The following is a 15942-nucleotide window of genomic DNA, read 5'->3' as shown; positions in this document are numbered from 1 at the left end:
AGTGTTATTATGAACATTCCACTTTATCTCTATTGCAACTGACACTAATGAGAGTGTTCCAAGTCCCTTTATCATAAACATTTACATCACTATTGCCTAATAACGGTTTTGGTCAAGGCTATTTATGAGCGAAGGCATCCCCAGTAGGGAGGGATGAGTTACAGAACTGCTGTTCACTTTTTCCTTTCCAATCATAACCTCTAGAAAGAGGACAGGGACTTCTTGTTAGCCATGGCATGGCAAGGCAACCAATAGGTAATCATTAAATATCTGTTAAATAAATTAATAAAGCTTTAGAATGCTGATAATGCATGACCATAACGATCCCACTCCCACTGATATCATTTTGAAAAGCTAATGAACTTGATAAAGGCAGGAGTCACCAGTTCAAACCATCAGTTGGAAATATATACACAATCTAGTAATTTAAGGATAATTTTAAAGAAGCTAGTTTCAAACACATTTTGCACGATGTTATTAATATTCTGTGTATGTGTAATGTATCCAATGTTATCTTCTTTTGTGTGCGATTTCAAAAATTGCACTTTTAGTTAAAAATAACTTTTATTGTATTTATTACAAAAGCAATACATATTACATATTTCAGCATGATTTTATTGATCGAGGAGATCAACTTTTGTCCAGAGAAATGCATCTCTTGATTTATAGATAAAAATTTATGAGCAAAACAGTATTCAAAGAAATCCGCTGTGCTTTAACATAGTTATTAGCTTTTACAGAAGACAGATATCTATATTCTGGAAATTTAATTTAAGGTAATACTATGAACAATAGACTTGAATGCTCCAACGACCTCAATTTCTACCAAAAAAAAAAAAAAATGACAACACAAATGACCGTACATTCTGATTAAATACATGCAAACACTACTACGGAGACTTGAAAAAATACCTTACATGGATGAATAAATAACTAAATAACAAATTATCTGATCATCAAAAGACAGTGTACATAGATGCAGAGAGACACCTGCATTCCAAGAACACAGCCAGTACAGTAGAGCATGCTCCCGGCAGCGAGATGAAAATCACCTGCTACAGAGCAGAGTCAGGAGCCTCTCTGAAGGCAGCTTCGTGCATATAAAAGCAGCTCCCGGGTGCTGGATGCTGAGCTGCCTGCAGCCCAGCTCATCACATCTTCGGGAACAGCCCCGTATCAACCACAGTATAAAAGAACCATTTGAAAAAAGCTACATTTCATTACTTTTCTGGCGACTCACCCTCTTGCCCAGCAAGTGGGCATCTGAGTGAAAAGGAATCAAAAATGTAAAAGCTTAAAAACTTACCATTCTTGAAAGAAAAGGAAAAAAAGCAATGATTTTGAGTGTAAGATATAATAATATCCTTTGGAGCTATCATCCTCTTTCAGGGAGTGACATGAATATCTACAGAGACATGTTTGCATATTTGATAATCACTGATCTAGGGGATAATTATCTGGCTTATCTTTAAGGAAAACCAGCTAAGGGCTTGGTTCCCCTGCACCTCCAATGTTTTACATGAGACAGGTAGACCAAAACAGAGACAACTAGCTAAGAGGCAGGCTTCAGAACACCAGCTGCTCTTAAAGTCACGGCCACAGCTTTCTTCAGAGACCATGTCTTGGTGACAAACCCCAAAGAAGGGTACCTGTTTTGAAATCAAAAGAACTCCCCGGTAGAGTTGATTCCCAAGGAGTCTTCTTTATCTCTTCATATGATGGAAAGGGCACCCTGCTTTTCTCTTCAGCCCTCATTCCCAATCACCACGGAGAACATTGGCCTCTTCAGCCCTGAGAGGCACGCAGCATCAGGTAGAAAACACAGCAGCTACAGAGGAGAGCCTAGAAGACAGGCACCCGTTTGGGGGAGTCTTGCAGTCAGATCCTGCCCTCGAGGGGCCTGGAACCAGCAAAACTTCTCTAAAGGAAAAGGTTGCTGTGGACACCACTCTCCCATCACCACGGAAGAGACAGTTCAGGGACCGCATGACTCACATACCCTCCATTCACCTGGTGAATTTGTCTGTTTGCAATGTGAAATAATGCTAACCTATGTAAATTGTACTCCAATCCTGCTCACCTGGAAAGGATGGGAGACCAGCTCGTACAGCACAGAAAAGACTTACAGGGGTTCAGCCCTCTCACCTGGAGACAATTAAATCTGAGAGGCGTATTTGCACCTTAGACAAAAAATAGCCAGCTAGAGACAGTCACAGGTAGGGTGCTAGATACCGAAACAGAGCGAGATTGGCCAACTTGGGCCAAACATGGCAAAGAGATCATAGAATTAAAAAAATGAACCGGTTCCGGCTGTTAATATTTGGAGGCACAAAGAAAGTTAAGTTTTTCAGCGTAACTGGTATTCCCATTAGGCATGAGGGGGAGAAATGTGGTGATGCTTTTCCAGGCCCCATTTTGGTGGTGCCAGGTGTCCAATCCCCACTTCACTTCTCGATCAAGCCCTGGTGGTGCTGACATCCAAGTTTTCCAGCAGATCCCAATCCCCCAAGGAGGTCTGGCCTCAGCTTCCGTATCAGGAGAGCGCTGGGAGGGAGGCCGGAGAGGAGCGTCTAGGCACCGCCAGCGAGGTCTTTGCCTAGGAGCCAGAGAGGAAGAGAAACAAAGCAATTACACCACCACGGAACTGGCAAGTCAAGAAAAGTAGAGCCGAATCCCTCCACTGCTTCCCCTCTCCCACACCCCCTCTGCACACAGACATGCGCACAGACACTGGTGTGCTTGCACACACCCTTCTACTCCTGGGAGTCAGGCAGACTCCAGTGGCACAGTCATGGGCCTCTTTCCCAGGAAAACAGACTCTCCTTGCGCCATGTTGGACCAGGCAGTCCTTTGACACCTGGACCATAAGCTACATACCCAAGAAATGAGGCAGAAGCTGTAGGGAGCCCTGTGGTAAAAGGAGAGTCTGTAGGCTCCACCAGCCAAAAGAGCATGCCAAGAGGGTGACATTGCAGTCGGGGGCTACTTGGCTTCTGAGCAGGGTCTCTACCATCGTAGTTATCCCAGCCCATTCTGAAATCCACTGATGACTTCAGAGCAGAAATCAACCTCTTCCCATAAACCGGGATTTAACGTTTTCACTTGGGAGAAATTCTTCCCTTTAGAACAGTGTTTCTCAAATGTTAAGTGTGCATGTGAATCACTAGGTAATCCTGTTAAGACGAAGATTCTGATTCGGTAAACCTGGGATGGGGCCCGAGAGTCTGCAGGTCTAATGAGCTCCCAGTCTGTTAGAGTAACAGGAGTAAGGCAGTGGTTCTCAACCTTGGAAACAGAATTTCCAGAGGATGAGGCCCAGAAATCAGGATTTTAAAGATTCCCAGGTGATTCTAATGTGCAGCCAAGGTTGAGAACCACTGGAGTAAGGCATGGCAATGGTAATACAATTCACCTGTATTTTCCCGTCCCAGAAGCTAAACCCTGGTTTATCCCACTGGCTGTCACCTCTTTAGAAACAGGCAGGCGATATTTTAGAAGGAACAGCCCACTAAATTCTAAGAGATCTTTAAGGTTTTTCTTTACAATAAATAGTGAGTCACATGTTTGTTAATGGAAGTCAAAGATAACAGGTAATTCTTGTAGAGGTCATTCTCAAAAAGTACACACAACTCCTGCAGAAGTTCACATGCCTTCCATAATGTCCTTCCCATCTTCCCCAGAAGGTGGTGGAAGAGAGCCATGCCTACACCAAGGACTCCAGTCACTGGGAACTGGCTTTGGCTGGTCTGGGGTTCAATCACTGGGTAGTGTGAGGCAAGGCTTGGGGTGGGGCGGTGGGGGAGAAGGGATGGCATGGGTAGAAAACACAACCCAAAATACAAAACAAAAAACCCAGGAGCCTTCTGATAGGTTCAAGTTACTCAACAATTTTATTTACCCATTCTGCACACACACACAAAACACATTTCAAATACAGTTATACACACCTTCTGTGGATCTGAGTGGCATATTTTGATATCAATGTCACCAGATTAAATCAGAATGCTGTTAAGGATTTACATTCCTTCTTTCAACAGAGCTGTGCCTAGGAAATCAGCAGGATAATTCTATTGCTTGGGTTCCCAATTCAGTCCATTCCTATTCAACCCAGTAGTACTCATCCCATTCCCAACCCGGGCACAGTTGGTGATCAGTCCTTTGCTTTTGCCATAGCAAAACCATCACCGTGTCAGAATGAGTTGATCTAGTTACTTCAACACAATAAAAAAAAATGTACAAAAGCAATTCAGACACAAAAACATTGAATAGTAAATATTGGTCATAGATCCCCAATGAAAGGCTTACTAAAAAGAATACTTTGCCACCTCTTAAAATCAATTTTGAATGCAAAATTACCTTTGCATCTTTATTTATTAGGTCATGAATAAGTGCCATATGCATGGCAGACTAAAATCACCACATTATCCAATGGAGTGCTACATTCTATAACAGAGAAGCTGTGGACACGGGAGGTTCAGACACAGGTGGTAAAAGTGAAATCTGCCTAGAAGTTGGGGAATGAATGAAATGACTTCAAGTAGAATAACCATTTCGGGCTTTGAGCAGACACTTCCTTAGCTGAGTTTACAAAATGTCATACAAGTGATACACAACCTTCATTTTCTAAAAATGATGAAACTTTGGCTGCTACTCTAAAAGCAATGTCTATTAAAAAATCATAATTTACAGAACTTCCCCCTAAAGAACACATGTGGAGTGTTTACTTCCTTTCTTTGTAGGACACATGCAATAGACAGAGAACTACAATAATATACGACCAACTGGTACAGTAACAAAACAGTCAGACTGTCAGCTTACATATCCTAGTACAGTCAGTCAGCACATAGACCCTACTAGAGTCTGTCAGTCAGCATACAGACCTACTAGAGTCTGTCAGTCACAGACCCTACTAGTGTCTGTCAGTCAGTCAGCATACAGACCCTACCAGAGTCAGTCAGTCGGCATACGGACCCCACTAAAGTCTGTCAGTCAGCACACAGACCCCACTAGAGTCTGTCAGTCACAGACCCTACTAGTGTCTGTCAGTCAGTCAGCATACAGACCCTAATAGAGTCTGTCAGTCAGCACACAGACCCTACCAGAGTCAGTCAGTCAGCATACGGACCCCACTAAAGTCTGTCAGTCAGTATACAGACCCTACTAGAGTCAGTCGGTCAGCACAGACCCCACTAGAGTCTGTCAGTCAGCACACAGACCCTACTAGAGTCTGTAGGTCAGCACACAGACCCTACTAGTGTCTGTAGGTCAGTATACAAATCCTTTCAGAGTCTGTCAGTGAGTCAGGACATAGCTACTGCTACATACAGTGTTCTGGACACTATGAATCTCAATTAAATTCCTGGACATACTTCTGGTGTCTATGTCACCTCTATAGGAAGTAAGAGATCAATCCTGCTAAACCTGACTCAATTGTTATGTAACTTTTTAAATTAAAATATTTTAAAACACAAACATGTCAAAATGTACACTGGAACACCTGGGTAAATTTATCAGATTTCTTGAAAACAAACACAACCTGGCTTCTGAGCTTAGCAAAAGACAATGAACTGTGCGTAAGATATAGTTCTCTCAATTTTTAGACACCGCCCGCCCTTGTCCTTTCACTACTCCAAGCACCCATAGTTTCTCTGGAACTCGGAACTCCTGCTCATAGAAATACCGTTTAAGATGGATTTATTCCAAACAGCTATTTCATGTTTCTTCAAAACGCCAGTACCTCTGAAGACCAAGTAGGTTCCAAAAAGGAACAGCAAGAGTCTCATAGGAAACACTCAACTGTTCAGCCTAGGAAAACAAGCATCGTATCCCTAACTCTTAACTTCTTGGGGGAAAAGAAAACAAAATAAAAACAAAAACTAGAGATAATGATAAGACCACCTAGCACAACATTTTAAGAGTTTTAGAATATTTTCCTATTCTGCTTTCCAATTGAATGTAAAACAATCCCCTTACCAAAACAAAATCAAGACAATACAGATAAGTAACAGCTAAATTCAAATCTGAGGATTAAAGTCTGTCACAGAATTCCTCCTTCAGCTTTAAAGCAATAATAAATAAATAAAAAATAGAACTCAATGGCAACTGCAACCGAAAAATGGGGGGGGGGGGTAGAAAAATTGAATATAGTGCTTTCCCAATTTTCTACCAATAGATGCTAAATCCTTCACCTATTACTCCTATAACAAAACTGAAAGGCTCAGCAAAAAATGCTCAAGTCCGCCCTTCATAGAATTTGTAATACAGACATAATCATAGTAATGTGGATATACTACCAATACACAATCAAGTAACGAGAGGAGGACAAGAAAAAAAAAGATAGGAAGTAGGACTTCTATGAAATTTGTAGCTCACCCAGCTGGCAAGGCTCAGTGGTTAAGTGTCGACCTATGAACCAGGAGATCATGGTTGATTCCTGGTCAAGGCACATGCCTGGACTGTGGGCTCGATCCCCAGTGGGGGGCGTGCAGGAAGCAGCCAATCAATGATTCTCATTATTGATGTTTCTCTCTCTGTCCCTCTCCTTTATTCTCTGAAATAAATAAAAATATATATATTTTTAAAAAATGAAATAAAATAAAATTTGTAGCTCTAGTTCATCCTGTGTTCTCCTGGCTTCTTCCTGCTGAACCTTCTCTGGAGAAATCTTGCTCTAAAAACGGAAGAATGCTGAAGCCCTTGCTGTGGTCAAGTTCTAATTTCTTGGGTCCTATCTGAGAAGACTAAGACCACATCGGCATCCTCTTCTGGGGAAGCAAACTAGCACAGGGGGTAGTACAGGGAAGTCATGCCCATGAACATCTCCGTGACCTGTGGCTAATGCTGGGGCTCCTAACAAGCTAACGTAATGCTAGTTGTTAGACACTCCTCTCACTAGGAGTATGTACAGCCCAAATCCCAAGTCTGGAGCAAAATGCTCCTTCACATTCACATTCATTAGCTCTGAATTACTCTCACAGCACAGCGGGAGAAAAGGTGGAGTGAATGTTCATTTGGGCTAAAGATACCACCAGTCAAGCAAAGTAGAGGAGACAACCTCCTAAAAGTGCCACACATACCTCAGAGACCACACCTCATTCTCCCAATGGGGCAGGGAGGTGGGGAAGGGGCATTCCCACCTCCCACCTTGGTCAGTCTCATGGTCAAGGACAAGAGAAAGGTCAGAAGTAATCTGCACTCCACTTTAGTGTCCACACCTACAGACTCAGGGTTGCTGTTTCACAAATGCTCATTTATTATAAATTATATGCCCCGTCTCTAATATAACCTTCTTCAAGGCAAGCACCTTTTCTTCTACTTCTATGTATTCCTCCACCCCCCATTCCACCCAGCCCAAAGCCCCACAAATTGAGAGCTAAGTACACATTATGCAAATGGCTAAGCAGGAAGAGCAGGTAATTCCAAGCAGAATGCAGGCAAGCAGCCTGTGATGTCCTATTCAAGACAGAAGAATAAAGGACTCTGATGATAATCTTTCTCCACCTACAGGTTTTATCTCAGTGCCTATCTCCAGGTGCTTAAAATTCCTAGCTAATAGCCAAGGACGCTTATTTACATAGTGATTTGTTCCTGCAATGTAAGTGGTTAGAGGTGGGAGTAGGACCTAGTCCTAGAATAACTCTAAAACACAGCAGCCTGCTTTGGGGGGCATCACTTCACTTAGTACTGTGGCCTGCTCAACATCTCGCTCCATGAGAGATGCAGAATCCCTAGGTTACTGCGTTGTCTAAGGAACTCTGTCCCAGGATTCCTTTACCCAACTTCACAGAACGGAGCTCCAACCTGGAGAATGCACCAGAACCCACAGGGAAGCTGTTTAACCACAGGCACGTGCAGACCCCAACCCTAGAGATTCTGAGTGAACACTGAGCCGAAAGCAGACCCGGGCATGTGTACATTTCCAAATTGCTAACGGGGGTTCTCATGACGATTCCTGGATAAGAGCCTTGACGAAAGGCCTTCGGTCACCCAAACCCCCGTGGCCAACAGCTACTATGTTCTCGCCGGTTACTTCCAAAGGACAAACTGATAACTTTAAGATGGGGAGTTGTCTCTCTCTTTTAAAAATCTCTTGAGAACTCTAGACTTGCTTCTTGGAAAAAATGCCCATGTATTCATGTTTTACATACAAATTCGGGGGGAGAAGCATACCATCATTCACCAAGGGGCTAAGAATCCCTGCTGTAAACCTTTTCTGTGTAACCCTACAGAAAAAATAAAGTGACAGAACGGAATAGGGAAATAAATATAAGCAGCGAAGAGCTAGACCCTGCAGGGTCCTGAAGTTCGCTCGAGATGTTTCAACTTAAAAGGGAGTGCTTCGAAAATAATAAGCAGCTGGATGAACTCTTGTCTGCCTTTTGACTTGAGCAATTCAAACATCAGTGGTGACTCCTGAGTCAGTGGTTACTGTCCTTCTAAACAGTCCCAGAGGTCACTGGCTGGCAGTGGCTGGCAAAGAGGCTGGGAGCCACTGGAGAACACAGATGACCGGGCCTGCGACAGCCCTGCAGCAGCAGGGGACCGCCCTCCTCTCCTAAACCTCACCCCACAGCTGCCACAAGACCTATGCCTGGCTCCTGAAAAATGCAAACCAAGCTACTTCCCCCTTTCTCAGAGGCAGCTCTCCCCAGGGCAGCAAAGCCTTGGGACTATTTCTCATGAAAGGAGGCAAGAACTCTCCCCCGACATCCCCTTACTGGCTCCAGAGCATCTGTGGATGTTCTAGAGCCTAGGCCAGTGGTTCTCAACCTTCCTAATGCCGAGACCCTTTCATACAGTTCCTCATGTTGTGGTGACCCCCAATTTCATTGTTACAAATTGAACATAATGAAAGCATAGTGATTCATCACAAAAACAATATGTAATTATATATGTGTTTTCCGATGGTCTTAGGCGACCCCTGTGAAAGGGTCGTTCGACCCCCAAAGGGGTCGTGACCCACAGGTTGAGAACCGCTGGCCTAGGCGGACACTTGCAAGACCCGGCTTGAGAGAAAGGGAGCAGGAGAAAAAGGCTCCCCAGGTCCACGTCCATCAGGGCCCCCAACAGAGAGAATTTCTCTTGCTGACCTTCCCGTCCCCCCCAGGTCAGACACTACAGTGACAATGACATGCATCACACTAGACAATCCAATGGGGAGATGAGGGAGGGGGAGAAAGCAGGCAGGTAAGCACGGTGAGTAAAGCACACTTTGAAGAGACAAAGGCAAAGGGGAAAATGGGCTTCTGTGTCCCCCTCCACCCCACCCCCAACTTACTAACATCAGTCACTTTAGACACCAGAGACTGACGAGAACCAACGTACTGGCCCTGCTTAGCCTCAGTCCCAGGTAAGCTTATCAGCCCAGGGGGGAGCACCCCTTTTCCTCCTCCTCCAGACCACCCAGTGAGGACGTGTTCTGAAGCACCCAACTCGGCAACTTGCCCCTGGATGGGGAGAGGGTTCACACTGCAGGACAGCTAAGGTTGGTCTGCGACACACGGCCTCACGTTCACGGTCGGGGGTGGGGCTTGGAAGTTAAATGACTCCTTGGTGATTAGTGGCAAGAGCAGGAGGCCAGGACTGGAGGGAAACACACAGTTACACCACCGGAATGCTGACTTGGGTCTTCGGCTGGTCGGCCCCTTCTTGCATGTCCAGGGCACGGAGAGGGCTGAGGGGCTTGAGGGGCCGGCTCCCAACACTGTAATTTCTCGGACGCCTGATTGTATTCGAACTGGACAGAGGTGTAAAGCTGTTCCTTCTCATCCTTACAGGGGTTTGGCTCTTGGGAAAGTTGTTCTGATTAGAAACGGAGGGACACCACACAAATGAAAGCCAAGACAAAAGCTCACCCGTGAAGGTTACATAATGCTCATAACCACAACACTCATCCTGCTCCTGAGGCAGCCTCCTGAGCCCTGGCTGTGGCCTGGCCCCCTAGCCCCAGGAAGATAAAGGGTTGTAGAGGGAGACGCTCCTTGAGCATCGAACTCCAAAGCAGGAAAGAGGGACCCAGAAAGGAAGGGGCTCACTTAAGAGCAGACGGACTACCAGGACAGACCTGGGAACAAAACTGCACCTCTTCACCCCACCTTACAGGTGAGGGTCTGCTGGATCCTGCTTCCTAAAGAGGGGGGGCGTGGGGGAGCGGGGAGGGAGGAGGGCATTGCACTTCCCTTCAGCCAAACGCTTTGCATTTTTAACTGGATTTCCAGGAGGTCCCAAGGTCAAGACTCACGAGAGAGGTACTAATCTCTAAAAATAGTTAATTCCAACATCTCTGCCTCTTGGAAGTGAGCAGACTACCTAGGCCGTGAGTCCTGGATCTGTTTTCCTTTTGTACATAAAAGCAACCCCAGTGTCTTGATGTCAAAGGTTCCAGTTCTCAAGGTGGCAGGGAACCTGCACGCGCGTCTGGGGGAAATGCTTACCGCTGGCTTGTCTCGGTGAGTGTTCACAGCCTCCACGTTGACCTTGATCGTTTCCACTTTGCACCCTGGGAACACAGAGGAGAGGAAAGAGGCCTTTGGGGCGCAAAGCTCCGAGAAAGATCCCTCTGTTTCAGCACGGGAAAGCACACCAGAAAAGAATGCCTATGTCCCCCGTACATACATACATTTAACAACAGGGCTTTCCTGGTATACAGGGGCGATGAAGTTGAACTTCTACACAAGCTTCAGAGAAATCCTGACCTTCCTCAATCCCCACCTTCTGCCCAGCTCCTAAATGCATATTTACCGTAGGCCACAGGAGTAAGTTTGAAGATGGTATGGAGCGGGCACCTCAAGTACGGTAGCTCATCTGAAAGCAGAAAGACCAGGTGAGGAAGACGCTTCGTATGGAGTGGGGTCAAGCTAGTGGCAGAAAGAGACTAAGGAGCTCATGAGTTTTCTTTACCTTGACCTGGAGTGATACAGCTCCTCCCTTCACCTTGACCTAGAGTTATACAGCTCCTCCCCTGAACCCCAGACAGTTACCAAAACAGCCACCCAAGAAGCCACCCAAGCAACTGCGTGGCTAAGGAAGGATGTAAGCCCATTTTCGATCCCTCCATGCAGACAAAACAGGAGTTAAGTGCTGCAGCCAGGACCCCATGGAAGGAGAGAGCGTGGCCCACCTCCAGGTTAAAGGGCCAGAAGGTAGGTCCGGAAGGGAGGTGCCAGCACTTCCTTCCAGCTCCACCCAGAAACTGTCCTAAATCTGAGGATGAAGATGCTTCTAAGGTACCACCCTCCTTGTAGCCAAAGTAACAAGCTGGCAGTGTCCAACCACTTTTCTGAGGCTGCCAGAAGGGTTAGCTCGAGGCTGCCCTCTAGCCAAGCAGGACTGAGCAGCCCAGCAGCAGCCCCTCCACCGGGGGCTTTTGGACCAGCAATCAATTCGGCCAGTAGCTGGCTCGGTGGCTGCTGGGCGCCCCACACTGGTGCCTGAAGAATGCACTCCCATTTGAGTGAAAGAGGGGGAGGCCCAGTTGCCAGGGATCCTGGCGCCACCCCGAGCCCAGTCCCCTCCCAGCCCTTCCCTCAATGGCACCTGCGCCCTTATCCAAGAAGTAGGCCAGGAGGCAGCGCATGACAGCCTGGTGGGAGATGACGAGGACATTGCCCTGGCGCTCCAGCTCCATGATGACAGGCTCCAGCCGCTGCACCAGGTCCTGGTACGACTGTGGGGGGAAGTGGGCAGGCTGCTAGGAGGCCGGGCGCAAGCTGGCAGCCAAGGCAGAGGCTGTGTCCAGAGTAAAGAGGCCACTGCTCCTTCCTCCCCAGCTGGCTTCCCTCCTAGAGCTTCAGCGACTGCATGTCGCCTGCTAACTCCCCAGCTTTGGAAGCTCCTAAGAATATTGAGACCTTTCAAGGGCAACATTCAGACAGAGGAAACTCCAGGTCAAGAAGAGAAAATCTGCATTCAGCACGTGGGGTTTTTTCTTCCCCAGATTAACGGGCAGAGCGTAAGGCAACAAGGGGCTCCTGGAGGCCCCCTGGACCTCGGTCATACTGTTGACTTCCTTCATCTCACACATCCCTAGACTGTGAAGCCACTGAGACCAGGAAACAGCCCAAACACTGAAGCTGATAGGGATTTCATTCACAGCCCATATATCTACTTGGTGCCCATATCTGGGCATGGGATGTAGTGAGTGGAATGAAAACAATAAAGTGAAAAAGATGGTGTTGATTCTACAACATACTCAACACAGTTTGTCTTGCCACTCTTTCCCCTAGAGATCTTAACAAATGAATGAGGCATTTGACTGCCTAAGCTGAATTAAAGACAGTAGGACCCAAAGTTAGGAGGATAAACTAAGTTCTGCCTCAAGTACCCTTTCTAGATCCCCCCAAATCCATTCAATCCTTCCCCCAAATTAACACTAAACTCCCAGCACAGGGCGGGGCAGTGGCGCCACATATGGGAATCTCACCTCCCCACTAGGATAGCGATACAGATATTTCTCTTGATCCCGAAGTGCGAACTCCTCTGGGTACTGCTTCTCAATCTCTGCGTAGGTCATCTCCTCGCACACGCCCTGCAAGGAGCCACACTGGCTTGCGGAGGTAGACTGGCCCACACAGCCCCACCCAACGAAGGCAGACGACACTGAGGAACACTAGTTTCTTACTACGCGCCAGGCACTGTGCCGGGTCCTTGCACGTCCTGCAACTGCCTGGCCAGGGTGTCTGGGACGGGCGGGGTGAGGGCCACTGCGGAGAGGAGGCGGCTTCTCTAGCGTAAGCTGCCACTTTCTCCTACTACTGTGGGGAATTTCAAGGTCAAGAAGAGTCAGCGGGATAAAAGGAACAGGAAGCAGGGAAGGAGAGGCAGCGGAAGGGACTGCAGAATTCGTGCAGAAGGCATAAAAGGGTGCAGAGGAAGCAAAGGAAAAGGAATGCCTACTTTTGTGCTCAAGGACAGAGAAAGCCAAGGAAACAAATGGAAAGGACTTTTTTTAGAATAGCTGGCCAAATGATCTAAGTGGAAATTAAAGAAAAGAGCTGTTAGCTATTTCTTTTTCCCAGGAAGAAAATACACCGAGGTACCAAATGGAACTCCCAGGTGCCCCCAAATTGGTTGGAGTGCCATTCCTGGCACAGGTGTTCAAGCAGGCAGGAAGCCCTAATTAGGGGTAGAACTGTTCCTACTTCCTCCCCACACCAGCCACAGTGTTAGCTTCTGCAATGTCTCTACTTGGTGGTTCTAGACCAGTGATGGCGAACCTATGACACCCGAACTCATTCTTTTGGTTGATTTTTTTTTGTTAAATGGCATTTTAATATATAAAATAAATATCAAAAATATAAATCTTTGTTTTACTAGGGTTGCAGATATCAAAAAATTTCTATATGTGACACGGCACTAGAGTTAAGTTAGGGTTTTTCAAAATGCTGACACGCTGAGCTCAAAAGGTTCGCCATCACTCTTCTAGATGTCAGGTAAAACTGCCCCGATGGTGGCTTCTGAGAGCTCCTGCCTGAATAAGAGGCTACCCGGGCCATCAGTGCTTCCCACTCACAGCATCAATCTCATTCAGAATCTTCCACTGCTCATAGGTCACCCCCAGCGACTCCGCAGTCTGGATAGTCCTCTTCAACTGGCTCGTCCACACCTTGAGATCTGCTATCTCCTGTTCCTCCAGAAACTTCTTGAGAGCTTGGGCAAACTGGGGTTTGAAATAAAAGTTTAAAGAGAGGAAACACGGACACACACATACACCTGCTGAATCGGCCGAGGAGGGCACCCTTCATGACCGCAGTCAAAATCGGAAAGGCGCTCCGTGCGATAAACCCAAGAGGAAAAGAGCTTCCGCTGAGGTGCCCTGTTCTCTGCTAAGCACACAGGTTGTGCCCGATAACCGATGGCTGAAGGACCACAGCAGGAATGGTTCCAAGCTATCCACCCTTCAGTACGGAGCTAGAATCAATGAACAAGGAAAACCTTTAGCCCTTGCTTGACCGTCTGAAACCTAAGCCTCAGTGGGGTTTAGGAAGAAGTAAGGGCATAACAGAGGTGACCTCCACTACGCCCTCTAATTCTAAGCCTGGGAAACCCAGCCTGCGGGCGAACGGCTTACCTGTTTGCCCCGCACCGAGAGGCCAGAGTCGCCCCCAATCTTCCCCAGGAGGTTGAACTCGCTCTCCCCGTGCCGGCAAAGGTAAATGGTGCGGGGATAGACGTGGATATTCATGAGGTAGTAGACTATCTTGCTCTGGATGTAGTCCTGGACTCTGTTCACTAGAAACCGCTGGCCCACGTTGATCACCTTGATGAAAGAAAGATCCCTGGGACAGAAGGGGAAAAACATCCCCTGAGTATAAAAATCTGAGGCTAACGGTAGCAGGGGAAAGGATGTCAGAGTTACTCACAGACTCACAGCAGCTCTCCTCCCGCCCTGTCAGAGCCCCGCCCGGCTGAATGGTAAGAGCTGGATTACTCCCCAGAACGGAGACGAAGTACAAATCTCCCCAACTCCTGGTCAGTCCCTCAGTGCCTACCCTATGCCATGAAATAAGTGTGATCGACAGAACTCAGGCTCCCGTGAGGGGCTACACTAGATGACCTAAAGGTTTTGCTAACCTTGAATTTGGGTGAGAAGCACAGGCCCCCATCTGAGGGGTCGAGACCTGGCCAGAGTACAGCATCACCAGCGGTGAGGGGGAGGCAGGAGAAGCAGAATCAGAGAAACCTCTGTGCATTCCCAGCATCTACCTACATCAATCCTCTCTCAAAGGCACTTCCGTGGACAGTTCGCTTTGTGGCCATCATGGAATTACCTCATTATAAAAATAATGCTTATTCCAAAAAAAATTTTTTAAAGGTACATTGATGCAAATAAAAATCAATGTACCATAAGCCTACCACCAGAGATAAGATCTATAAACACACACACACACACACACACACACACACACACACACTTCCAGAATGTGTTCTATGTTGGACTTTGGGGGTAACTGAAGAATATACTATTAAGCCATATCGAAGGCGGTGGTTTGCAACTTCATATAAAGAACACCTGCAAATACTAACATTCTGGGCAACCCCTTGAGGAACTGAAAGACTCCAAAGCAGACCAGTGAAATGATTCAACAGTGGTTATGCACACTTGTCTCATTTGCTTGGCTGCAGGGCTGTATTCTTATTGGGCTAGAACTGGAAACTGCTGACTGCGTGCCTTTTCAAAGGCCACATTCTCACAGGTTTCTTTCTTTTTTTTTTTAATTTACTGGGGTGACACTGGTTAATAAAATGATATAGGTTTCAGGTTTACAATTCTACAATACATCATCTGTATATTCTATTGTATTTACCACTCCGAGTCCTCACGAGTTTCCATGTGCACACATCTTTCTTCAACATGAACTTGACCTTTTGCTATGGCTCCTATACCTCACACACATCAAGTTAATGTGTATTGTACACCACTGTGCTGATAGATGCTGCCATAGTAACGACAGCTAGCCATGATCAGACATTTCACTAAGACAGGCATGTTCCTGAGAACTTCATGTTTAATTTATATACCTAAATGTTATCTGTTATATGTAACAAGATACATATTACATATACATTACATGCATATACACATGCATATAACATACACGTTGTTTTATACTGTATATGTGTTGTTATATATGTAATATATGTATGTATATGTATTAATATATATTATTTAACATATATGTACACACACATACACTTTTAAAATTGATCAAAAGCTGATGACACATCTCTAAGGGGTACCCTACATTACCCTCGTTCAAAACTACTGATCTAGAGCAGTGCTTCTCAACCAAGGGTGATTTTATTCCCCAGGCAATGTCAGGAAACATTTTAGCTTGTCACAGGTTGGAAGTTATTACTGGTATTTAGTGAACAGAGGGCAGGGATGCTGCTATATATCCTACAATGCACAAGACAACTACACAGAATTATCTAGTTCAAAAT

General features: G+C 46.2%; 1 protein-coding gene across 3 annotated transcripts in view; it reads right to left on the bottom strand.

Moving 5' to 3' along the window:
* Window positions 1–551: 551 nt before the first annotated feature.
* PFKFB2 (6-phosphofructo-2-kinase/fructose-2,6-biphosphatase 2) overlaps window positions 552–15942 on the bottom strand; it is a 29161-nt gene continuing 13770 nt past the window's right edge. For 2 of the 3 annotated variants that reach the window (XM_023758920.1, XM_023758919.1), the window contains exons 8-14: window positions 14069–14276; window positions 13511–13657; window positions 12422–12526; window positions 11536–11665; window positions 10741–10803; window positions 10434–10498; window positions 8860–9801 (exon numbers count right to left, since the gene is read on the bottom strand). In XM_023758920.1, coding sequence (XP_023614688.1) covers window positions 9601–9801; window positions 10434–10498; window positions 10741–10803; window positions 11536–11665; window positions 12422–12526; window positions 13511–13657; window positions 14069–14276 — 919 coding nt within the window. In that variant the 3' untranslated portion in view covers window positions 8860–9600. Of the gene's footprint in view, window positions 2597–8859; window positions 9802–10433; window positions 10499–10740; window positions 10804–11535; window positions 11666–12421; window positions 12527–13510; window positions 13658–14068; window positions 14277–15942 lie in introns of those variants that run through there. The other variant, XM_023758921.1, reaches the window with a different exon arrangement.

This window comes from Myotis lucifugus, unplaced genomic scaffold, assembly GCF_000147115.1.
Source record: "Myotis lucifugus unplaced genomic scaffold, Myoluc2.0 scaffold_145, whole genome shotgun sequence".
In the NCBI taxonomy this organism is placed as follows: domain Eukaryota; kingdom Metazoa; phylum Chordata; class Mammalia; order Chiroptera; family Vespertilionidae; genus Myotis; species Myotis lucifugus.
The sequence above is the reverse complement of the archived record's forward strand: the minus strand, read 5'-3'. Positions and strand labels throughout refer to the sequence as shown.